Genomic DNA, 24505 nt, shown 5'->3' with positions numbered 1-24505 from the left:
CACCCAGAAAGTGCCTCCATCCCCGGCTCACGCATTTCTCCCGTCCAGCCGCCCGGGTGGCCGGCTCCGGGGACAGCGCCCCTGCGGCCAGCCGCCCAGCCAGGGCGCAGGTGGCCAAGACGCTCACGGGTTCTGTGTCCCCCGGCTGAACCCAACCGAGCCTGATTCTGGTTCATTGTTCTCCAGGAAACCAAGTCTAATGAACAACTTCCCAGTCTGTTCAAGATACAAGCTAGTCACGTTCAGGAACGTCCTTTGTCCCAGGCTCCTTACCGCTGCCTCTAAGACGCCAGGCAGCCGGCACCCCTGTGGCAATGGGGGAGGGGCTGCCCTTGCCTGCCGCCTTCCTTCCCCAGGGGTATCCTCTACCCCCGTGGCCCTCAGGTCTCACCAACAGCTGCCCACTGTGCCGCCTCCCGATTCCACAAAGCACCTGCAGCTCCCCCACAGCCTGGTCCGCGCCAGCCCCTTCTGCAACCCTCTTGAGGGCCTCGCAGGCCTTTCAAAAGCCCAAAAGAAACATGGGGCTCTCTGTGTGTGCTTGCTCTGCCCTGATCACCCCACTTGCTGCCATCTCTGCGAGGTCTTTGGCCAACGGAGCCCCAGAAAGGCCTGGAAAGTACACCCTAGGATCCCCAAACTGAAAAGGTGCTTGATCCACCCCCCACCCCCCTACTGCATCTCGGCCCAGGACGCCGGCCACCATGACCAGCCTTCTTGATTCCCTCTCCGAGCTCCTCTCTCTCTCTCCCTTCCCAGAACCTTCCAACCTCACGGAAGACAGGGGAGAACTGGGAGCCAGCCTTGTCCAGATGGTCTGATTTTCTTCCTCAATTCTTCTGCCTCATGCTTTTTGGACTTAGAGATCAAGAACTCTCCTGGTTCTTAGGTTCATTATCAGAAATCCCCCAAACACGGGGTGACTTACGTTGAGCAGCCTGGGTCTGTGTGGGGGAAGGTCTCTGGGGCATTATGAGCAGACACCGCATTCAATGAGCAACTAAAGGACAAGCACACTAGTCAATGCACCACATGCCGTCCCCCGGCACAGCCCTGGATCAGGATGTCGGGTGTCTGCTCCTGGAGTTCGAGGCTAGGGTCTCGTTCCCCTGGGCAGGGCTTTCTGCTCCTAGCCCCTGGTGGTCGCGGTTTCCGAGCGGGCCGGCTTGCCCCTGGGACGCTGCAGGGCCATGACGCCTGTGCGGAATTCTCTGATGACAAAGTAGTAGCAGAAAACGTCCAGGCAGCAGTTGATGTTGGAGAAACACAGGGACAGCTGCAAGAACAAGCTGATGTTCTGCTTAGCTGTGCACTCCACAATAAAGTCATTCCTCACCAGGAACTGCAAGAAGAAGGACAGGTGGACGGGAAGAAAGGAGACCACGAAGACGGCCAGGTTGGACGCGATCGTCCAGATGCAGGCCCTCCGGTGGCCCCAGTCCTGGCTGCGGTCCCGACTGCTGAGCAGAATGTGAATGCTCCTGGAGGAGCAGAAGCCCATGATGCCCATGGGGAAAAGGAAGCCGAACACCTCGAGGGGAAAGAGGACCTTGGCGCTCCAGGTGTCGTTGGACATATTGTGGAAGCACCTGTAGTCTGTGGCCTTCCCGTGGAAGTTGTAGATGGGGGAACTCCCGGCCCACACTAGCACCCAGATGGCGAAGCAGATCCCGAGAATCTTCCTGGGGGACCGGAGGTGGCTGACCAGGATCGGGTACCGGATGGCCAAGAACCGGTCGAGGCTGATGAAGCAGATGGTGAAGATGCCGCCGTACATGCTGACGAAGTAGAGGCACTCCACGAAGGTGCAGAGCGGCGCGACGGGCGCGGCCGAGCCCGGGCGGTCCAGGGCCACCTTGAACGGCAGCGAGAGCACCAGCAGCAGGTCGAAGACCGCCAGGTTGATCATGTAGATGGAGGTGGCGGCGTAGGCCGGCCACCTCCTGGTCAGGAAGGTGCAGAAGCGTCGGATGGCCAGCGCGTTGAGGAGCAGGCCCAGGAGGAAGGTGGGGACGTACACCGCCAGCTGCACCGTCCTCACCAGCTCGTCCACGTCGCCGAGGGAGCAGTTCTCGCTCCCGTGCAGCCCACTCGTGTTCATCCCTGCGACGCCCACACTGGGTGAGGTGCGGCTCCCCTCGCTCTCTGAACGCGGTGGATTCCAAAGACTGTCAGGGACGATAAACTCCCCTTTGTCACCCAGAGATTCCTGCCCATGGAATAACAATTAGAAAACACAGGGGAGAAAAGCACCTTGAATTCTGCCGCCCAGAAAGTCCCGTTTCACGTATGTCACCCCAGACTCTCTCCGTGTGTGCACGCACACACACACATGCACACACACATGCACACACACACGCGCGCACACACACACACACCATGTGTGTGCCTTTTTCTTTTACAAAAATGAAACTGCACGAACATGTCTCTTTTTTCTATTTTTTTAACCCTCACCTGAGGATATTTCTTCCATTGATTTTTTTTTAGAGCGGGTGGAGGGGAGGGAGAGAATGAAAGAGAAACATCAACGTGAGGGAGACACACCAGCTGGTTGCCTCCCACCCTGGCTGGGGCCAGGGATTGAGCAACTGAGGTGCCTGCCCCTGACCAGGAATCGAGCCCTCAACCCTTTGGTCCAAGGGCGGACGCTCTCACCACCGAGCCAAACCAGCCAGGGCAACAGGTCTCTTTTTTCAATCAGAAAGTAGTAACAATGAGCCCGGCCGGGCGTGGCTCAGCGGTTGAGCATCGACCTAGGATCTGGGTGATTGGGGTGCGATTCCCAGTCAGGGCACATGCCCGGGTTGCAGGCTGCAGCCGATCAATGACTCTCTCATCATTGATGTTTCTCTCTCTCCTTCTCCCTCTCCTTTCCTCTCTCTGAAATCAATAAAGATATATTTTTTTAAAAAAAAGTAGTAACAATGACACAAAACCCTGACCCAAACTGGTCTAAGCAGAGAGAGAATAGCTGAAAACATGGACGCAGGGCAGGGCTGCCTCGAGGCCCTCTCCCTGTGGGCCCCTCCACCCACATTCCCGAAGGTCAGCACAGTCCCCCTGCCTGGCTGCAGGGCCGGGAACTGCTGGTTTCGATGACTTATGCTCGGTCTTCAATGCCACTGTCTTCTACCTCACTGCTCTCTCAGCACCCAGGAAAAAGGGACCCCATTTCCTCGAACAGTGTAGCAGTTTAATATTCTGTACAGCTGCTGCCGGCCTCCAGTAACAAATTCACTTATCAGGTTATAAACGAAGGCTCTTCATTCCCCCAAAGCCTGTGCTAAAGATGAACCTCCATCTTCAAAATCGTGCAAATGGGATACTAGGGAATTTAAATCTTTGAGATAAGGATAGCTTGTCCTTAAATATTTAAGCAATTATTTGATTCCAGTTTCAATATGCAATAACTATGTGTTTTTGTTTTCCATTCAGCACCTAAACAACTTGGTTACAAAATGAATGTTTAGTAATAAGACGAAAAAGGAGTTATACACAAAACTCTCTGCAAAAGCTCTTGGTGGAATAGGCTGGCTCACAGCCTTGGCCTTGCAGCTCTGCCACACCGCCAGTTCTCACGGCCTTGGCCTTGCGAGCAGCGGCGCCAGGCCCGCCCCAGGCGCCCGGCCTCCCCTCCCCCAGGCCACCTCGCCAGCCGCCCCAGGGCTTCCCACCCCACCCCTTCCCCGAAACAGCTTTAATCTTTTTTTTTACAAAAGGAAACTAAATGAATGAATTAAGTATTCAACTTGAACCTTTAGAAAAAACGAAAAAGTCATAGAGAAATCAGAAAAGAAAAAAAAAAAGATTAAAGCAGAAGTAACTGAATTTTAAAAAGAGGAAAATATCAGAATTCACACATTTACTAGCTGGTTCTTGGGGGAGGGGGGTAAGTTAAACAGAGCGTATATCTCTAACAACTGTGATTTTTAAAAATGACTCAAACGATCATAACTAGAAATGAGAAAGTATGTGTTAAGCTTACACGGAGAGAAGAGAAAAAATAGGAAGAAACTACCTTACCACTTGAGTGCTAATCCATTTAAAAACCTTGATGTAGTTGACGATTTGGGGACAAAACATAATTTACCACAATTGATACAAGAGTTGACAGAAGAAGGATTGTTTTTTCAACAACCATGAGAAAAACTGAGAATGCCATCGAAGAATTACTCTTAAGCAGGCTGTAGCTTATTTAAAATTTCAAAAAACAGGTAATTCCCATTGCTAGAAATAATTTCAGAGCTTAAGATAGTATTAATGAATTTGTGTTATGTAAGTAACTCACCGGAATTTCAAAACTTGACCAATGTAGCAGAAAAGAGAAAAGCTATTGTTCAAATGACCAATCGTTTCAATGTTAGGAAATCTATTAAAATTGTATTAACATTGTATATTACATCATTAAAGCAAAAATGAAAAGCCCTCTTTCATTGGTAGTTTTTCCACAAAAGTCGTTTAAATGAAGGACTAGAGGGCAACCTCTTACATGTGCTAAAGAGTAACCTGTTCACACCATTGGCCCACTTTGCATTTAATGTTTAAAAAACAAAACAGGCATTCTTGTTGAACTCACCAGCAAGACACTTGCCAACACCCAGAAGTTTCAAATATATGCTGACAATGAACAAAATAAGAATAAATAATACACATGGAAGGCTCAGTCAATAAATGATGTTGAAACTATCAGTAAAAACCAACTTAGATCCTCATTTCACGTTGTATAGCAAAAGAAATTCCAAATTCATTAATGAATTAAATTTCAAAAAATCAAGCCATAGAAAAACTAGATGAAAATTTAATAGACAACTTATGAAAGCGAGTAGAGGGGAAAGTTCTTCGTTAACTTAGAATGATCAAAAAGCAGAAGAATAATTTAAAAAAAAAACCAAAACAGACACAACAAGTTTGCACAAAATTAGAAAAAGAATTTTTGTTAAAGCATTTTAACATCAACTAATATGCTGGAGGAAAGAAAATGCAATAAGTGTTAGATGAATGATGTCCTTTCTCTATAAAGAACATAAAGCTGTGTGCTATCAAGACCCAAAATGGATCAACAGATAAAGGACACAAATAGACAGTTCTCAGAAAAGGATTTGTAAAAAGATAAAATTTTTGCTTATCGGCTTTAAAAAAGCTGGTGAGGGCTCCATGAAACAGTCACCGATGTGCTAGTGAGCATACAAATTAATACATTTGCGGGATTTGATAACTTATATTACAAGCCATAGAAATCATATTAGTCTTCCATCCAGTAATTCTGAAATTTTACCTTAAGTAAATTATGCAAAAGTAGGGAAAAAATGTGTACAGAAATATGTTCACTTTAACATTTTTTTCTGATAGCAAAAACTACACACACGTATTTAAATACCAACAGCTTATTTTAACTTTGGTAAATCTAACCAATGGAAAATTTTTCTGTCTATGTTATGTTCATGCCGACTATGTTAAATGAAACCTCCACAAACTACAGAATTATACGTTCAGAAAATGATTTCAACTGTAATTTAAAAACAAACAAAAAACACACACAAAAAAACAACAACACCACAAAACACCCACGCTTAGGGGGGAAAAACACCTAGAAAAAAAATGTTCATATGTCAAACTTTAGTTGCAATCTAACAGATTGTGAGTGATTTTTAAATCTTTTATCTTTCTCTCCTTCTCTCTTGCTTTTGTGTGTATTTCTAATTAATTAATGATAATATGAAAACAATTTAAATTTTTAAAAATTGTATTAAATATTGGGAAAAAAAGGAAGAAAAATAATAGCTTTTGACGTTCCCGTAAAAGAAGAAAAGTCTGGGTGTGTGTCTGAGGCAGGGGCAAGAGGGGGGTTTACACAAAATTTAAAGAAATGCATTGAACTAACCAGGGCTCAGCTAATGAGGCAAAATCTTGGCAGGTCAAAGATGAGCATTTCAATGCGCAGCATCTGAGGGCCAAGCGCGAAATGACAGAGAATTGCAAGGGGCAGGTGAGAAATGACAGAGAGAATTGCAAGGGGCAGGAGATCGCAGGCAGGTGCCGCCTCAGAGGTGAGAAAGGCATCGAGGACCTGATCCAGATAAAAGGTTTCATCTGCCCGCAGGTCAGCTATTACCTCATAAAAACTGTACCTAACATAAAGAGTAAAGAACAGCGTATAAGAAACAAAAAATGTCGGATTAACAATGAAGGGTGGGGAAGGGAAGGGAAGATATTTAAATATAATTCGCCCAGTGTTTGGAGGGCTATTCATAGAAACACATGTAGAAGTTAAAACTTACACTTAAATATTTTCTATATTGGACATTTCAGTTACATTATCTTGTCTATTTTTTAATTTTATTTTTATTATTTTATTTTATTTTATTTTTTTATTATTTTATTTTATTTTATTGTTAACCCTCACCTGAGGATATATTTTCCATTGATTTTTAGAGAGTGTAAGGGAGGGAGGGAGGGGAGAGAGAGACAGAGAGAAAGAAACACCGATTGGTACGTGCCCTTGACAGGGAATCGAACCCAAGGCCCTTCAGTCGTCAGGCCAGTGCTCTAACCACTGAGTGACGCCGGCCAGGACTATCTTGTTTATTTTTAAAGGGACAAAAGGAAAATTCACAATCGAAACTGAAAGTGAAAAAAATACACTGTCTCGATATAGAAAGCCGAGGAGCAACCCCGTGGAAGTTTACAGAAATATAACAATTATAATATAATTATAACCCTCCATAATTACTATCATACTCCCTATAAAAGGGGCATCCACTTAAAAAATCAAAACCTAATCATCTTTTGTGGATAAGAAACACGGAGAAAACCAAAATATACAGACAGAGGAAAACGATAGGATAATATGTTTTTTCAGGGACACAGATGCTAGAAAAGAAGGGACTATAACAATGTAATTCTTTTTAGTAAAAGGAATTAAGAGAGTAACACAGAGAGTCCACAAAGGTAAAAGTTAAAATAATTAATTAAAACATAAAACACTCAATTTATGTTCCAATAAGCATAGCAAAGAAGTACATCATGGGGACATGCCAGAAATGCAAAAAGAAGCCGAAATGGAGATACAATTGCCGGTAGAGGCCTTAACGCTTCCCTCTGGGAATATCGCTGATCAAGTAGACAGAGAAGTTTGGGGCTCTGAACAGCCCAATTACTATTAAAGATCGATAAATGGCTCATAAATCATAAATCAAGGGAATGCACTCTCTTTGGGAGAGGACAAGGGTCTTCCCCCAAGCCCGCCCCGTCCCTGGGCCCAGCCGAGCACCCGAGGCCCTGGCAATTCTACCTTTCTCTTCTCAGACCACGAAGGAAACGACTGATAATACCTGGAAGGCACTTCGAGGCGCTCTCCTAAGTGACCCTTAAACCCTGTTCGAGTCAGAAAATCAGGAGTTACTGACAGCGGGAAGGTACAAATACTTGCACAGGAAACACGATGCAGTCGCAGCTTAAAGGAAACTGGGGGTTCCTACATGTTCTTGTAAACAGGAGAGGTGGTGAGAAGGGGTGAGCCCGCGCTGCGTGTAGAGAGCCCGCACCCGGCGGCCCTGGAGCCCGCCTGTGTGCAGGGGCCGCAGGCGGAGCAGCGGGGAAGCCACGACACAGGACAGCGCAGAGAACAGACTAGAGCGCCCTGATCGCCGCAGGAGGGACACGCCAGCACTCAGCGCTCGGACATGATCGCTGACTCCACGGGGCCATAAAAGGCGTGGGTTCCCGGCGCAGTAGAAAGCAGACCCATCTGGGTGCCAGAGTGTTCGAGAACAGCCAGCCAGCCTCGCCATTTGCTGAGCTCTCTGTCACCAGAGGCAAGCACACATAAAAAAACAAACAGACAGACAGACAGACAAGGCGAAACCCTGACATAGAATCTCCTGTCAATAAATGAACGAGTAGTGTAGAGGAAAGAAAGCGTCCCGTGCGTGAAGGGGACTGGGCTGGGCGTCCCGAGGCCACAGCTCTGCTCCTGGCCCCCCGGCTGCGGGCCTCTGCCTGGGCTCTCACCTGACCAGCCCCGTTCAGCCCCCGAGCGCGGAGCCTGGGCCGCCCGAGCCGGCCCTCTCACTGCCAACCCGGCCCCACTCTGCGCTGTGATTCCTGCAGCTGCCTGAGTGCGCCCCACGTGCCCACGCCTCCAAGGACCCGGCGTCCCAGCTGGAACAGACCCGAGCCCGTATCTGCACAGCTGGGGCACCTAAACCCAGCCGGGGGGCTCAGACCAAGCCAACCCTCCTTGCAACGGCAGGCTGGACTTTCCAGAAAACGCCAGCCAGGGGGCAAATGCAACCTTAGGGGGTTTGCAGGCTAAGAAAGTACCCCCTGTCTGCACTGCCAAACCCTCTTCCTCATGGACACCAGACAGGAGAGGACCGGGCCTGGCTGGTGCAGCCGGAGGGATGGAGTCGGAGGAGGGTTCCCCCCAGGACCAGCGTCGTCCGTCCAGGCTCCTTGCCTGCAATCCTAGTCTCCCCAGGGTGCAGTGTCTGCAATCCCAGTCTCCCCAGGAGTGCAGGGTCAAATGCCACAGTTAGAACATAAAAATTTACTTAGACGCAGTTATATGCCACTAACACAGTAAGTAAATTCATCAGTCTACGCCTGACCTGGCTTCTGAGGGACACAGTACAAGAGGGAACAAGACACAGAGGGTGCAGAGCACGTAGACAGAATCTCCCCAAGTGCAGAATGTCGCTGGAGCTGAACATTGGGCTTGGTGGGTTGGAGCCCGGGGCTCAGGAAGTGGAGGCTCCGGCTCAGGGACTTGAGATGTGTCCGGCCCGTACTAAGTGCTCTACGGGGAAACTCGGGACATTCCTGGGATGTTGTTACAATTATGCCCATCTCACAGATCAAGACAGTGAGGTTCAGAGAAGCTAAAGAGTCTACCAAAGGTCAACCAGGCAGTGAGGGGCCTCGTTGGAACTCAAGTTCTGAGCCTCTCCTTCATTCTGTCCCATCAGCATCACCGGCATACCCAGGAGCTCCCAGACCCCACTTCCTCACTGCTTTTTGTGCCTGGCTCCACCTCACATCCCCTTCTCTCCCTTAGACCCACCCCTCCCTCTTAGGAACCTCATCCCTCCCTCCAAATGTCCGCTTGCCTGGTCCACCTGACACAATTTCCTTGCTGTGACTGAGTAGGGGCCATTAAAGTCATCTGTGTGCCACAGTGAGTGTCCCAGCAACCCCAGGACAAAGGCCCTACCTCCTTTGCCCTGTATCACCGAGCCTCCCAAAAAACAGGCCTCTGGGAAGTTCTAGTTAAATGAAAGGGGAATTAGCGACAGGTGTTCCCTTTGGAGCTGGGGCCACCGGTCAGAACCAGAGGAGCCCTGAGCCTTCACCAGAGCTCTGGGCAGCTCTCTGCACCCCCTGTGCTTCAGCCCCATGGCCTCAGGCAGCACCAAGCCGAGCCCAAGCCAGTCTGGCAGACAATTCCTGCCCCTGTTCTCCACCTCCATCCTCAAAAAAGAATCTAGAACCCTCAGGGTTCCCCATGCCACTGTATCTTCCCTCCCAGCCTCTCCAAGAGACACTTGGTTAGGATTGGGGAATAATCCAGTTATAATATATAAAGCAAAGCTTTCTGGGTGCTTCCAGGGAGCGAGCACTTATTGCTCTCAAGAGTCCCATGAGGAAGAAACTTCTATTGCTCCCATTCCCCAGAGAGGTACATTGAGCCGGGGAAGTAATGCCACTGGCAAGTGGCTGGCCTGGGCTCCCTGGACAGCGCCGGCACTGTGCTCAGGGGCTGCAGGGTGGGTCCCAGCTGTGTCCTCTGGGGCTCTTGGTATTTTCCCAGTCAGATTCTGGGGGAGCAGGCAGCCAGGCCAAGAGGCGATGGCACGCAAGCCGAGCTCCCCTGGAGAAGGTTCCTGGGCTGCCTACGGTGAGGCTTCCCCACCCCGGCCTGATGCTGCAACCCTGAGTCAAATCAAGAGGAAGCTGAGGGTTCATAAAAAATATCACTGACAATCCGGGACAAACCAGCCCTCCGCCTACAGCCGCTGCCGTCACGGAGGCAGCCAGGGCTGCCCCTGCCCCTGCCCCTGCCCCTGGGCACCGCCTGCTGAGCCAGGGCAGGCGTGGACGGAGCCCAGGCCACAGGGGCCTGGCCGACCTCGGAAAAGTCACCTGCAGTCCACGAGAGCAAGGTCAGTGCATGGCTCTGCGCCTCTGTTTCTGAGCGGCCCAGGGGCTGTTACCTGTTGGTGGTCCTGTGTTGCTGAGCAAGCTGCGAGATGTCATTTCTCCCGCAGCTTGGTCACCAGCCTGCTCTGGGGAGAGTCACTTCCCCTCTGAGGCTGGGTTTTCTCATCAGTGAAATGAAGGGGTGGAACAAGATGCTCTTCAAGTGGCTGGGGCGTCATCCTAGACTGGCTGAGGGCTCCTCCCAGATCTGGGGAGGTCTGGGGGTCCCTCCCCTGTAAGTGGAACTGGAATGGGGAGCATGTTTCCAGGAAGAGGGTCTACACTTTGCCCCCTCTCGGAGTGTCTGCACGCTCACCCAGCTTCCAAAAACAATCAGAGCCACTGAATGAGCAGAGGTAAGAGAAAGCCCTGGAGGAGGAACCACCCGACACAGCAGGCGGGCTAAGCCTGTGTCACGCAGTGACAGTCAGGTCTCAAAAGGCCCTCATGGCTTCCAACACTGCTGAGGTTTAGGATTAAGAACTGCTGCCCACAGAAAGGAGGGTGGTGCTGGGCACCTTCATACTTAGGACTTAGGGGACAGGATGCCCAGCCCCTGCATGAGTGTCTTCAAGGATGGTCAGCAGGGGTCCCTGCCATGCTGGGCCCCACCCTGCTCTCTGGCCCTGGCTTCTAGGCTGGGTCTCCACAGCAGTTTGGGCCAGCCTTGGGCTGCAGAGCTTCCAAGGGCCCTGTAAGCAGAAATGTCCTCAGGGCCCCCCAGCTCCAGGGCTGGGACCTGAGACCCATCCATGGGCCCACCTTGGGTGTCTCTCAGCAGGGAACCCTCACAGATTCCAGCCATTCGGGGAAGTAGGGGCTGAAACACAGCCTGGGAGGTTCAACCCCTGTGCCCAGAAGTGACTAGAAAATCTGGTGAGACACCCAATGCTCGGGTTATTTTTGTAGGTTCACATGCTGTAACTTTCAGGTGTCTACAGGAATAGAAATTCCCCAAGGTGGGGTTAGGTGTTTCATCCCAGCATATGGTCATCTCTGTATAAATAACAGCTTGTGGGTGACTTCAGGGAAGTCAGCGAGCCCCCCAAAGCACAGGGTCCCTACCGTTCAGTGAAGAGGTTGACAGAACCATGGCAGTCTTTTAAGTTTTCACCCACAGTCTCTGACTCTGATTGCACCCTGGAGAACCAAGTTCACCCCCTGCGCCAGGCCAGAGCCCCAACCAAGCTGCCCTGGGCTCAAAATAGGGCTCTGGGCAGTCCTTCCCCAAGAGATACCCCCCCCCCCAGGCCTCTGGGGCAATCTAAGCTAGGTGGGGTGGCCAGGCCAGGGCATCCTGGGTGCTGCTGCAGGAAGCCAGGAACCTGTCCGAAAGTAGCAGGGAGGAGATACACAGGTTTCTGGGGTCTGTGGCCTGGGAGGCCCAGGGAGGGGTTGGAGCTAAAGAGCCTGAGGGCGATTTACCACCCAGTTCCTCTTTGAAGGGAGCCCAGTGACTGTTTCTAGTTTTATTGCAGTTGCTCTTTATTTAAATTTTTTAATACATGCAAACACACACAGTAAAATGTCTCTGCCTCAGCGCTGCCTGCAAATCCAGTCCCACCTGCCCCTCAGGGTGCCCTGAGGACAGCTTCTTCCAGAGTTTCTGTACCAGCATGTACACGTGTTCTCATTTTCTCCCTCTTTCAACACAAACGTTTGAGTCCTACGTGGGCTGTTCTGCAGACCGATCATCTCCCTCCCACCTCCCTCTCTTGACCAGCTTTGCTCATGACCCTCATCAAGGGAGTAACGAGTGATTAGAGAGACTCAAAGAGTGGTGTTCTCCCCCCCCCGCCCCCGCACCGGGGGCCTTGCAGGGTGACACCTGCTGGGCCAGAGTTGTGTGGGATGCCCCCCACTGCACCCCTCCATGCAGGGATGCCCCCGACCATGCCCAGGGAAGCTTCTCGGGAAACAGGAGCAAGGGACAGGCGAGAGAAAAAGACTAGAGAAGAAGGCAGCCCAAGTGCGGACCCAGGGAGGGAGGAGCTTGGTGTTGAGAGGGGTCCTAGGGTCTCTCTGTGCAGCTGAAAGCCGGGATATTAAGGGAATGGCAAGAGGTGAGGCTGGAGGGCCAGCCGGTCAGACAAGGGGAGGGGCAGGGGTGCTTGGGGTCCCAGGGAACATATGCCCTGGACAGGAACACTGTACAGGAAGCCAACCCATAAAAGAGAAAGCTCTGACATAGGAGAGTGTCTTTCTTCTAAACTGCACCCAAATCAGGACCAGCTTGGTGGGTTGGGGCCGTTCAGGGACTGGACACAGACAGACCCGCTCGGAGGCAGGGCCAGGGTGGGTGAAAGCAACAGCAGTAACAGGAAGGAATCGGGACACGGAGGGGTGTTGGAGAGGAGGGCAGCTGTCATTAGGGCAGCCTGATTCCAGTGACGGCCTCAGGCAGGTCTGGGTGCAGTCACAGGTCCCCCACGTAGCCACATTGTAGCTAATTGCCTAACTTTTGTAACTAGGGTCACACAAATATCCGTTGATCGTCTCTGTTCCAGGCAGTGGTGGTAAAGACAGACAATGGTACCTTCTCAAAAGCACTGTTTGTTTTGATGTTTTATTGATTTCAGAGGGAGGAAGGGAGAGGGGATAGAGAGAGAGAAACGTCGATGAGAGAGACACCAATCAGCTGCCTCCTGTGCTGGGGACTGAGCCCCAAACCCAGGCATGTGCCCTGACCGGGAACCGAACCAGGGACCCCTTGGTTCACGGGTCAGCGCTCAGCCGCTGAGCCCACATCGGCCAGGCAAAAGCACCGTTTTCAGGACTCTGTGTGGCAACAGAGGTTCGAGCGTCCAGCAGGGATCGGGTACTGGTGACGCTAGACCCCCAGCCACCACTGACAGGGGCGGGGTCCCAGAAATAAGAGGAGGTCCCAACAGAGGCGAGAGCAGAAGAAACTGAGGACAGAAAGGCAGGGAAGGGAGAATGCCCGCCTTCCCACCCTCCGCCCCACGTCTCCGCACTGTGCCGCAGTCCTGTGCCCGAGCTGCGCTTACGCGTCTCGCGTGCTTTTGCCTCTGGAAACAGATGAGGCCCCTCCCTGAGGTCTGAACGCAGTTCCCAGGACTCCCCACATCCTGTCCCTTAGCTGCCCACAACGCTGACCGCTCAGAGCCCTGCAGAGACAGAAATGCCCAGCTTCCTTGAAAGTGGGCGTGTGGGCTGCTGACAGCATCAAGGTGGCCAAGCTTGACACCAAGGCAGGACCCAGCGGGACACACGGGGCCAGGGTCCTTCAGAATTCAGCCTTCCCTCCCACACGCCCCTCAGGCTCCCACTGGAGATGCAACAGTGAGGCGGAGGCAGGAAGTTCCGGATGCTCAGCTGGGGATGGTCAGTTTTTCAAGCTCCCGGCCCCCCCATCCTGCCTGTAGCCGCTGTTAAGGGCGCGAACCTCCTCGGAAGGCCCCACCCTGAGCTCCTGGCGCCAGGGAAGGCGGATACGGGCCAGAGCAGGGGGAAAACACAGCCCTGGCCAGCCTGAGGGTGGTGAGCCACATCCCCAGGCTCCCCACCCGATGCCAGCCCCCACACAATGCACGCAGGGTTCTGAGGTCACATCCTGGGCAGAGGTAGCTGTCCCCCAGGAGCCCCGTTTGCTACCTGGGTGGGGTTTGGGGGGCTGACTGTCCTAGTGGGGCTGTGGTGATTCCTGGGACACTGGACTTTCAGTGTTAAAATCAGCACAGTGCTCAGACAAATGTGGATGAACTGGCCACCGCAGGTGCATCAGGGAGCTCTGGGGACTGGCTCCTCTCTTCAATCTGAGGGCTTCTCTCCCTGACCCTCCCCCCAGGGAAGGACATTGTCCTGTTGGGTTTGGGGCCCAGGTCCCTGCTTCCAGCTGACTGTGCCGAGGGTGCCCAGCTGCTCTCTGGCTCCCAGGATGCACACGGGTCCCCTCTTTCCTCCACCTGGACAAATGAGCCCACAGGCCCCTTCATTGCAGAGGCCCCTTCATTACAGAGGCCCCGGGGCCTCAGACCAAACACCTGGGGTGGGGCAGGTACTTTTCCTCTCCCACAGAGAGGCCTAGCAGGCACCGCAGCTTCAGCACCACAGTGACCACATGTTCAAGAAAAGGTCATGGTCAGATAAAGGGGCTGTTCCCCGGGGCTGCCAGCCTGCGGAGCGTCTGGAACTTGTCAGAGAAGGGGATTCAGGTTACCAAAAACAGCCTGGCTTAGGAACTAGAGTGTGTGGTCCCTGCCGGGCACCCGCCCCCACCCCCACCCCAGCCCAGCTCAGCCTCCTGTCTGGGTGAGGGGCCCAGGCAGCGAAAGATTACGGGACTCACCGCCTGTTCATTATATTCTCCGTCAGGAAGTCTCTCCTGAACAGGCTCCTGGGGGGCCTGAAATGGGTAAGAGACCACCTCGCCGTCAAGGGGCATTTGCCCAATTAGCTCAGTTCCAGGGTCCAGAGGTTAATGCTAATTTCTCAAAATCTGTAAACTATGCGGCACAGGTGCTGCAGATCAGCAAACAGAAGAGAGAAAACGTACCAAGGACTTCAAGATGTTTGAACCCTTTACAAGCTGTTAGTGATTCTCACACCGATAGTCGGGAGGATCGTGTGACTCAGAACACACGATACAGCTGTCAGGATGGGCTTCATGAGGAATCAATTTTCTTTACAAAAGACCATTTAATGCCATTTATTCATTATAAAATATAAACAAAGGACAATCAAAGTCATCTTTCTGTAACCAGATGACCAAAAATTGGTTGAGCCAGCCCTGTAGACCCTGGTCTTTTGCCCCGTGTGTCTGTGAAATGGTTTTGGCAGACGTTTTCCATCCTTGTAAGAAATATCGCTGCTTCCTGATGGCGTCTCACTTGAAGAAAAGACGAGGGAGGTTGACTGGTGCTGGGACACTGGGGTGAGGCGAGTCCGTGAAGATGCCGGTGCTCTTGGGCTTAATTCTACCAGCTCTGGAAAATAAGGAAACTCTCCGGGACCCCACCAGCAGGCCCAGGGCAGGGCTCGCGGAGGCTCTGGGCCCTGGCCCCAGCCACCCTCCCTTCTCGGTGCTGGGCAGCCGGGAGCTCTGCAGGCAGCCGGTGGCCTTGCCTCATTTTGTCTTCCCCCGGGAAATTGGCGGGCATCATTCTGGGCGGGAAGAAATGAAGCCTCCTAGTCCCATCACGTTTACGGGAACCTGACTCAGCTGCATCTCCTCCAGGCCTCGGAAACAGCCTCCAGGGGCAGCAGGCGGCTGGCCTTCCTGAAGAGCTGCTTAAATGCCGCCCCAAGTAGCCTGTGGGAAGGCGAGCTGGCTACACGTGGCTCCCACCTCTCCACCTGGGGGTCGGATCCATCTCCTAAGACACCAACTTGTCATTGTCAAGATGGAGAGCGAGGGGACCAATCAACAATGAACCCCCCCACAGGCTCCTTCCCCAGGTCTCTCCTTGCCCTGCAGCCAGGGACCTGGGCTGAACCTCCGAGAACCCAGTCTTACCTTTGCTCCCACTGGGGAGCTGGGGAGATCTAGGGGACAGGGCTCCTGTCACATGGCCCCAAGGAGCTGGGTCATTGGTTTCCTTACGTGCGTGGACATTGCATGGCTCTGTCCTTGGTCAGACTCGTCTGAGATGCCGGTGCCTGGGGGACCACAGGTCATGGAGAGAAGGGAGGGGCCTCACGAGTGGGACTCTCTGGAGCCTCAGATGTTTCCCAGAGGTTTCCAAGCCAAAAAGGGTGGGTGCAGTCCACGGTGGTGTTCACAGGAGCAGTCCACTTCTGTGGTCCTGAAAAGACTATGTACCCTCCAGGCTGCCCGGCTCCCCCCAGTCGCAGAGGTCTGGGCCTCATACCATAAGCTCCACAGTCATTCACAGGGATATCTTCTAGGCCACTGAGCAGGAGACTGAAGGGCTTCTCGGCCCCAAAGCACAAGTGTCTGTGGGTTTCCGGCAGTAACACAGGTCCACAGGAGCTCAGGTACCCCACTGAGAAGAGGGCGGGGCCAGGAGTGCAGAGCAGCATGTGGCCCGAAGTGGACAAAGGCGACCCATATCTGATTTGGAGAACTGTTCTGTGTGTGTGTGTGTGTGTGTGTGTGTGTGTGTGTAGAGAGAATGGACAGCAGGAATTGGGGGTCACGACTCAGGTGAAGGAGTGAGTGTGAGAGTTGGGCATGGTGGGTGGGGCAGACTGTAGTTCTGAAAACAGGATCAGGGCAATGGTTCTTCCCCAACCCAACAGCACAAGGACTGCAGCCGGGATGCAGCCCCAGAAGAACCAGTCCCCCCACTCTTGATTTGGGTGGCACCCCTGGAACCCTGCCGTGCTGGGCTGGGGTTGCCGGAGCCTCCCGGAGCACATTCTGATGTGGCTGTTCCTGGACCTGGGCCAGCAGAGGCTCTGCTCAGGGTAAGACCTACCCCTGGAGCAGAAGAGGGGAGAGGGGAAGGGGGCTAACCGCTCAGGAAGGGTCTTGTGCTGGCAGTCCTCAAACTCTGCCCGGCTCCCCACCTGCTCTTGGCATAGAACTCAGAGCTCGGGTTGGGGTTTCCCCACAGGCTGAGTTCACCTCATAATCATTTGCAAACTTGAGGCCCTCAGCAGGAGAGATGGGGTTCCCCAGCCTGAGAACCCCGCGCATCCCAGAGAAGGGGCGTGGCCGCAGGGTCCTGTCTTCAGAGCAGGACCTCACCCCATAGGAAGGCGGTCATCAAGACTGAGATGCCTGCAGGGGCGAAAAGAAAGTGCAACCCTGGACCCTGAGCACCCGGCCATGGCCAGGAAAGCCAGCCCAGGGTGTGCCCCGTGGAGGCAGCAGGCAGCTTGTGTTGTTGGTGAATGTTCAGGGGTCCCCCTCCCACACTCAGTCGGCACTCCCAGGACTCACCTTCCTAAGGTGATGTGCTGCTGATTTTCGGGGGTTCGATCTTGAGCTGTCTGGCCCAGCTTGGCAGACAGAAGAGTTTAAACGTGGGTTCCCCCATTTCTGGCCAGTTGGGCCTTTCCTTGCTTCTGCCACAGACGGGAAGCGGGAGTAGCCCTGGCTGCCCTGGGGCCTGCAGGGAGGGGAGGAGAGGAGGTTGTGGAGGCCCCTCCAGACAGCCTTCACCTCCAGCTGCAACTTCCTCTTACACCCCCAGAAGCCTAAGGCTGTCCCCAGGAAAGCTGCAGGAACAGGTCCTGACCCAGCTACGCTGATGGCTGGCCCACACTGCAGAGCTAAGCAACTGCCCTCTGAGTGCCCAGGGCCACAGTGAACAGGGCTTTGCCCCAGAAGGGTCTCAGCCCCCCCCCACCTCCAGGCCCCGATCTCTCACAGCAGGGCTCCACCTCTCCTCCCACTGCCACTGTCTCCCCACCCAGGCAGTCTTTGCTTTGCCAGTGGTACCCAGTGGTGCCTCTAGTCACCACCTCCTGGAGAAACTGGTTTGGGGAGTGGGGTATGTACCAGGCACAGGGCACAGTCACTCCTGAATGAGGGGACTGTGCTTGGCCACCTGGAGGGGAAGGGCCTGTAGGGAAAGATGCCCGGAGTCCACCAAGCCCAGTCACCCCTTTCCAGTGGCAGCTCGGAGAGCCTGGAAGGCCCAAGTGAAGGCACAGAGGAGCTTGTTACATTTTCTTTGGCCTGTGGGCCAGTCTCCACCGAGTAGGGGCATCTACCCGGTGCCATGGGCCAGGCGGCCAGATGGCTGAGAACTCACTGTGGCGACGGGGGCTTCCTGGAGCGCTGGGGGGCCCGCGAGGGTTCCCTGCAGCTGCTGCCCACCACGTTCTGCTCCCTGCGCCCAGCAGGTGCCCGACTCATGAAGTTCTGAGAGGTCCGGGTCCCCACTGGCAGGGACTCCGGGCCCTGGGGACAGTTTGCAGGACGGCCCAAGGGAGGGGAGACGGCGGGAGGTGGTGACTGGGCAGGAGGGCAGTAGGGGCGGGTGAGCCGTCTGCCCTGGTGGCTGGAGGCCAGAGAAGGGCCAGAAGGGGGGCACGGGGCAAAGACAGAGTGAAAAGCAGAGAGGGAGGCCAGGCGGACAGAGCGGAGGGAAGGGGCAGAAGGGGGACTGGCAGGGTAGGGGGAGTAGAGGACCCTAGGGGGCCTGTGGAGGCAATAGGTGTTGTTGGCTCCCAAGCGAGGAGGGGGCCCTCTGGTGAGAGACGGGAGCCTGCCTGGGCAAGACGGGTGAGCAGGAGGAGAGCCAGGCCAAGGGCCCAGAGTGGCGGCCTGCAAGAGGCATTGGGGGAGACCAGGGGAAGGGGCAGGGGCAGGGGGAGGGGGAGAGGGTGGGTTGGGGGCAGTAGGAAAACAGAAGGACTGCTTTCTCTTCATCGCTGGCAACGCACAGAGTGAGAGCTGGACCCCAGCGTGGGGTTCTAGAATCTGCCTCTGTTCCCTTAGGGCTTGTCTTTGTGACCTCAGAAGAGGAGAATTCTAGAGCGCGGCCCGGGCACCCTGCCGGCAGCACATCTGTGTGCACTGTAGACATAGCAAACTGAGGTCCTGATGGAGCCTGTCAGAGGCAGGGCCTGACCCAGAACCGGAGCAGGGTCCCCTCGATAACCTGAGTCAGTCTGGGTTAGGTGCCACTTGAGGGCCATGGGACAGCATCCTGGCTGGCTCCTTGCCCCAAAAGACTGCTGAGAGCATGGTGGCTGGTGCTCTGAAGTGGCCCCCTCTTCCTGGGCACATCCCCCATCTCCCAGTAGCCCCTCCATGGGAGGGTCAAGGGGCTCAGCCAGTCCCTGAGCTTGGGTGCCTAGAGATGTCTGAGCTCAGGAATTTCCTAGAATGAACAGGGATGGCCATGTTTATCCCTGGGCATCCCTGGCCTAAGAGTTCAGGGAAGCAGAAGCAGCAGTAAGTGTTGGTCAGAAACCAAGAGCCTGGAGAGCTGAGTCCTCCTAGGGCTGTGTGCCAGGACACGGTGAGCTGGCACAGGCCCCAAGGCTGCCCCCAGCCCAGGAGAAGAACCAGTGACAGCAGTCGGGGGGGAAACCCTTCTGTGCAGTCACTGGTCACTCATGTAGTCACATCCCCTGCTGTCTGATCTCAGGAAGGACCTTGAGGAGACATCCCAGGACAATGATGGAAAGGACCTAACACTGGACACCAGACTCAGGACGCCTGACATGGAAAGGAGCAAACCCACACCCCTCCCACATGGGACTGAATGGTTTTTTCTAGGACTTCCATGAGCTTGACAACCGGGGCTAAGGAACCTGGGTTCCTGGAGTCTTAGAGGACTCACCTCGCAAATCCATCGACCCTCGTGTCTTCTTCTCTAGATGCAGCATTGTCCCCAAGCAAATGCCCAGGAAAGCCTGAACCCCATCAAGCCACCAACGGCTCCTACCCTGTTAGCCCTACCACATCTCTGTTTCATCTCGCCGAGTGCCACATCCTCTATTTGCTCTAGTGTCCCATTCCAGCCCCTCTCAGGGCCCTGGGGCCCCCATCCACTATTCCCCCAGCTTCTCACTGTCCTCCACTCCTCTCTCCTCCTCTCCTCGCTTGCCCGCATTATAATGGCTCCCTTGCAAACACCCCAAGATCCTGGCTGGTCATTAAGAAGGGGCCCTGTGCCTGTCTCTCACATCCCCGCAGTGGGGGAGCCACGGGGAGAGTATGACGGGATGTGGGGTCAGAAGGCAAGGAGGAGCGGTGCTGCTGCCCCCGGCCGGAGACCCAGTGACCCAGCCTCGCGTGGGAGCTCTGGCTGACTCCTGCACACCTGAGAGTGATGGACAGACATGAGACACCTCATCTAGGCAGTCCTGGGATCGGTTTTACATCAGGGGCCATGGATGACCCCCCAGCTTGTGAGGGAAGGAAGCAGGTGAGTATCCAAGCAGCCCAAGAGGCCTGGACCTGACCCGGCCTCACTCCCTGCACAGCCGCACCTGCCACACTTGTGGGATCCTGGGGAGAGAGGACAAGAACCCCAACAGGACAAGACTAAAGGTCCTCAAAACAGAAGTTAAGCCCTGGAGAAAATTAAGAAGCTATGGCCCCGTCACACCTGAGTTTAAGAAAGAAGACATGTGCGGGCCTCGGCAGTGCGGGGAAACACCGGACGTTTGCGGGTGAAGGGAAGAAAGCTTGCAGAGGGGATGGGAGGGGACTCGGGTTCCAGTAACCATCCCCAGATGACTCAGAGGGAAAGGCCCAAGGCGGAGATGACTTCTGAGGTGACTGTGCTCTGCACGGCACGAGAGTGAGTTCTCAATGGAAAAGAGAATGTCGTGCATGTGGGAGCCCCAAGAGTGACTCAACACCAATGTCATGCAAGGCGACTGCTTCAGGTGGAGCTTAAGATGATCTTCCAGGAGTAGGAAAAATATAACTGGATGCTCTGTCAAATTGACATGGGGCTTATTCATCCCGGCTCCTCGGGCACAAGCCATCCCCCTAAAGAAGACAAAGGAGGCCCAGAGCCCGTGCCCATGACAAGGCATCCCTCTTGATGCCCTCAAGTGACAGACACCATGCTAGACCCTGCGATGTGACGACGAATTAAGACTTCATCCCAACCACAGGCTCTGGCTGCCTGGTGAAGGAGGTAGATATCTAAACAGATAGCAATGTCCCCATATTCTCCTCTGAGCAACCAACCAGCTATAAAAAGACACTTGCGACAATTGGGGAAACGAGTATGAATTGGATGGTATATGATATTAAAGACTGACTTCTACATTTGTCAGCTATGATGGTGGCTCAGTGGTGGCATTAAAAAGTGTCCTGAACAGAAAAGATACACCTTGAAGTGTGATTAGGCCGAGATGTCAGGAGGTCACTGGGAGTGGATGTGGGAAGAAAGGCTGGTGGAAGTTGATTGTGGCAGCCGGGCAGGGGTCCCACACCTGGCAGAGATGGAGCACGCAGGACAGCCCATTGGACCTCCTGGGCCGCTCAGGATCACAGCAGGAGGGTGCTCAGTGAAATTTTTTTTAGGACTCTACAGAGATTCTCTGAGATATGCCTCCAAACTGGAAAGCAGAACAGCTTAGTCACATGATTCTCTAGGGCATCCCAAAAAGAAAATGAGAATTATAGGTTCATGCTGAACTTCGCTCCACCTAACCTATTGTCAGTTTTCCCATACTTGACTTTGGTGGATTCAACTCTCCAAGAGGCCCCATCCCCTGGGCCACAGCACAGACTGGTGCACTCCACCCCTTTCACACCCAATCTGGAGAGATCCGTGAGCTGCCAAATTGACACTGTGAGCTATCACCTGGAGCACCTGCCTGGCAGCCAACAGCTGTTTGTGCGTCTGCCTCTCTTGGCCTGGACCGCATACTGGTCATGCGGCATTTCACTGAGGTTAGACTTTTTTTTTTTTTTTTTTAAATATATCTTTATTGATTTCAGAGAGAGGAAGGGAGAGGGAGGGAGAGAGAGAGAGAGAAACATCAAAGATGAGAGAGAGTCCTTGATCGGCTGCCTTCTGCACGCCCCCCACTGGGGATCGAGCCTGAGACCTGGGCATGTGCCCTGACCAGGAATTCAACCGTATCTTCTGGATCCTAGGCCGACGCTCAGCCGCTGAGCCATGCCCAGCCGGGCTGAGGTTAGTCTTTACTGTTTTATGACTGAATGGAAAAATACAAGCATTGATACCCGTGGTAGGAAATGACCTTGATCGGGTGAGACAGAGACGGAAATGGTGAGGGGTGCCGAAGCTGCCAGCCGCCAGCCTCGGTTGGCTGTACCCTGGATGTAAGGCGGCCAGCCCCGCTCCGATGTGAAGGCGAGAACGGGTCCCCGAGCGCGTGCCCAGCGTGGAAGCCTGCATCTGCACCGCAAGGCCTAACGAGGGAGTTTGTCGTATAGTCACTCGGGAATCGGACCGTTTCACCCTCCCTGCTCCTTTGCCACTAACGCTGAGTCTGCTGCTGGACTTGAAGACTTTATTGTTTTGATTACAAATATAGTAAAAGCTGATAGACATTATCTACATAACTAAAGATTTGGGGGGTTCTTAATCACTTTTAGGGGTGCAAAGGGGTCCTGAGGCCATGGAGTTTGAAAGCTGCTGGCCAGGACGTGAGGTGGCAGAGGGCGGGGTCAGCCAAGCTCAGCTCCACTTGACTATCACCCACCAGCTTGTCTCCCAGAGGGGCCCCTGGGACAAAAGGCAAGGAAATCCTACATGTTCTTTCACTTTCCTAGTTGCTAAGTTTTGGAAGCCTCCAGATATTACAAAGTTTGAGGCTATTTTTAATCAACATTTATCAAGCACATGCTACACGGCCGTAGGGATTGCTTGACAGGAGGTAGATGTTCCTCTTCTTAATTTGAGTAGGTCGAACACTGCAGTGGCGAGAGTTAATCCTCTATAGAACTGGGACTGGAAATAGTTTTGCTCATGCTGGGAAAGGCACTCTCATATGCAATTATCTATTCGCTGTTCAGCAGCGTAAGAATGGGCCTCGGGCTGGGTTACACCTACCAGGAGGTCAACAGTCCACAGAGCTCGTGCTGGAATTTCCACCTCCTGCAGGAGTCTCTCTCCCCGTTTCAGACTCAGGGTGCGCTCCCTCGTCCTCCTGAGACAGTGTGTCCCTCGGCATCTGGTCACCCCCACTGCTAAGTGTGTCTGCTGTGGGGAAGGTTGGGCCACCTTCCCTTGTGTCACAAGAGGGGTGCGTACAGGCCAGTTGCCCCGTGTGAGCCTGCAGGAGGGTTCAGCTGGCTCGGGAGGAGTCGATAGTCCGACAGTCCGATTTCTCAGCTAGCACCTAGGAGCCGCACGTGCGCTGGCTCTTTAGTAACCGTTGCCTAATTCGTGTCACAGTGTGAGCACAGTGTTCTCTGCCGTGGGCTGTCTAGACCTAAGGTCCTGAGTCAGAGCACCATTCCCGGCCCCCTGAGATCCCCGTGGGGAGTCCTCAGGTCACCCATTCGTCCTCCAGTCTGCAGGGGCCTCCGTCTCTAAGAGGAAAGCCCAATCGCACCGCTTCAGAGCTCCAGGAACACAGATGTGCTCCTCCCGCAGATCAGGTGAGCCCACAGCCCTCTGCCCAGCTGCAGCGCCCACGTGTGCCCTTGTGACTCACCTGGAGTCCCGGCTGACCCCACGCCAGGATGTCGCAGAGCCTTGTTCTGCCTGCCCGACTGCTGGCTGCTCACCAGCCCCGGGGGGGCTCCCCCCGCCCTCCACCTGGCCTCTGTCCCGGGAAGAAGTCCGCGAGCTCGGCTAGGAGGCCAGGAGCCTGGTGGCTCAGCACGACCTCATTGTCGGGGGCCTTTCCTTCTCCCTTCACGAGAATTCAGCCAGAAACTGCAAGTGAGGCGCTAAGTCCTTCGTCCTACTCGCCCGTGTGATTGAAGTTCAGGTGCGAGGCAGGTGCTGGCGATTCAAACACAGCGCCTGCCTGCCGGCTGGGTGCGAGAGGACCCGCCACAGGAGCCACGGCCTCCGCCAGCCCTGCTGCCCGGGAGGAAGCCGCCCTCCGCCTCTCGCCTGGATCTCAGGCAGGTTAGTTCCCCCCGAGTGTCCCAGGTCCCTTCAGGCTGCTCCCGGCGCTGGGCTCAGAGGGAGCGTCCGAGTGAGTCCGTGCCGGGCCCTTTAGAGGAGCTGCTGGGGCTCCCGCAGCCTCCGCAACCCTCAGGGACAGTCCCTGCTGGTTTCACAGCCTGGAGTTGTGGGGACGTCTCTTCCCGGCCCTGAGCCCTGGGCTGGGGGCCTGCTGGGGGGCTGGGACCCCCCCTCCTCTGGGAAACCCCCACCGCCGAGAGTCCCTCCCGGGTTTACCCGGCGGCACCGGGTGTGAGCCAGCGGCCTAGTCTCCGGGATCCAGCCCCGACCCGCCTGCGTCTCCGCCCCTCCTCCCGGTCTCGGTGCTTCTCCAGCTCCCCGGTTGTAGGGCTTCTGTGCAGCCGGGTCTCAGGAGGCCCTGAGTGACGGCGGTTCTGTGTTTTAGTTGTGATTCTGATGTGGTCGCGGGAGCCGGCGGTGCAGCGGTTCCCTGCGCCCCATCTGGTTTCCTTCACATTTTAAATACATGTATATAATGCTAATATTCAAACGTGTCCTATGGATCATTCTCTTTACAAAGTCAAATTTAAGAAGCACAGTTCAGTACCATAAATAAGAAAAAAATTTTATGTTATAAAATCCTCCACACCCAACTGAAATCCCACATGAACACTTTCAAGATCCCTCTTTTCACTGCCTAATTCTCCACACCCAGCAGCAGTTGCTGGTAATCCTTACAAAAAACAGCAAACTTTTCTTTCCGCTCTTCGGGCTCTTAGTGCACAATCTCGGTGGACGAGCTCTGGCCGGTTGCACGCCCAGCCCCTGCGGCCTCCCCAGCCCCTCTCTCT

At 54.1% G+C, this 24505-nt stretch overlaps 1 protein-coding gene across 1 annotated transcript; it reads right to left on the bottom strand.

The window, feature by feature from the left end:
* Positions 1 to 1058: 1058 nt before the first annotated feature.
* GPR55 (G protein-coupled receptor 55) lies at positions 1059 to 2101 on the bottom strand. Its single transcript, XM_016204621.2, is given in 2 exon segments — positions 1059 to 1160; positions 1163 to 2101. Coding segments are annotated over 2 exon segments (1041 nt in total).
* Between the last annotated feature and the right edge of the window lie 22404 nt (positions 2102 to 24505).

Source organism: Miniopterus natalensis, chromosome 8 (assembly GCF_054644295.1).
Source record: "Miniopterus natalensis isolate mMinNat1 chromosome 8, mMinNat1.hap1, whole genome shotgun sequence".
In the NCBI taxonomy this organism is placed as follows: Eukaryota; Metazoa; Chordata; class Mammalia; order Chiroptera; family Miniopteridae; genus Miniopterus; species Miniopterus natalensis.
The sequence above is the reverse complement of the archived record's forward strand: the minus strand, read 5'-3'. Positions and strand labels throughout refer to the sequence as shown.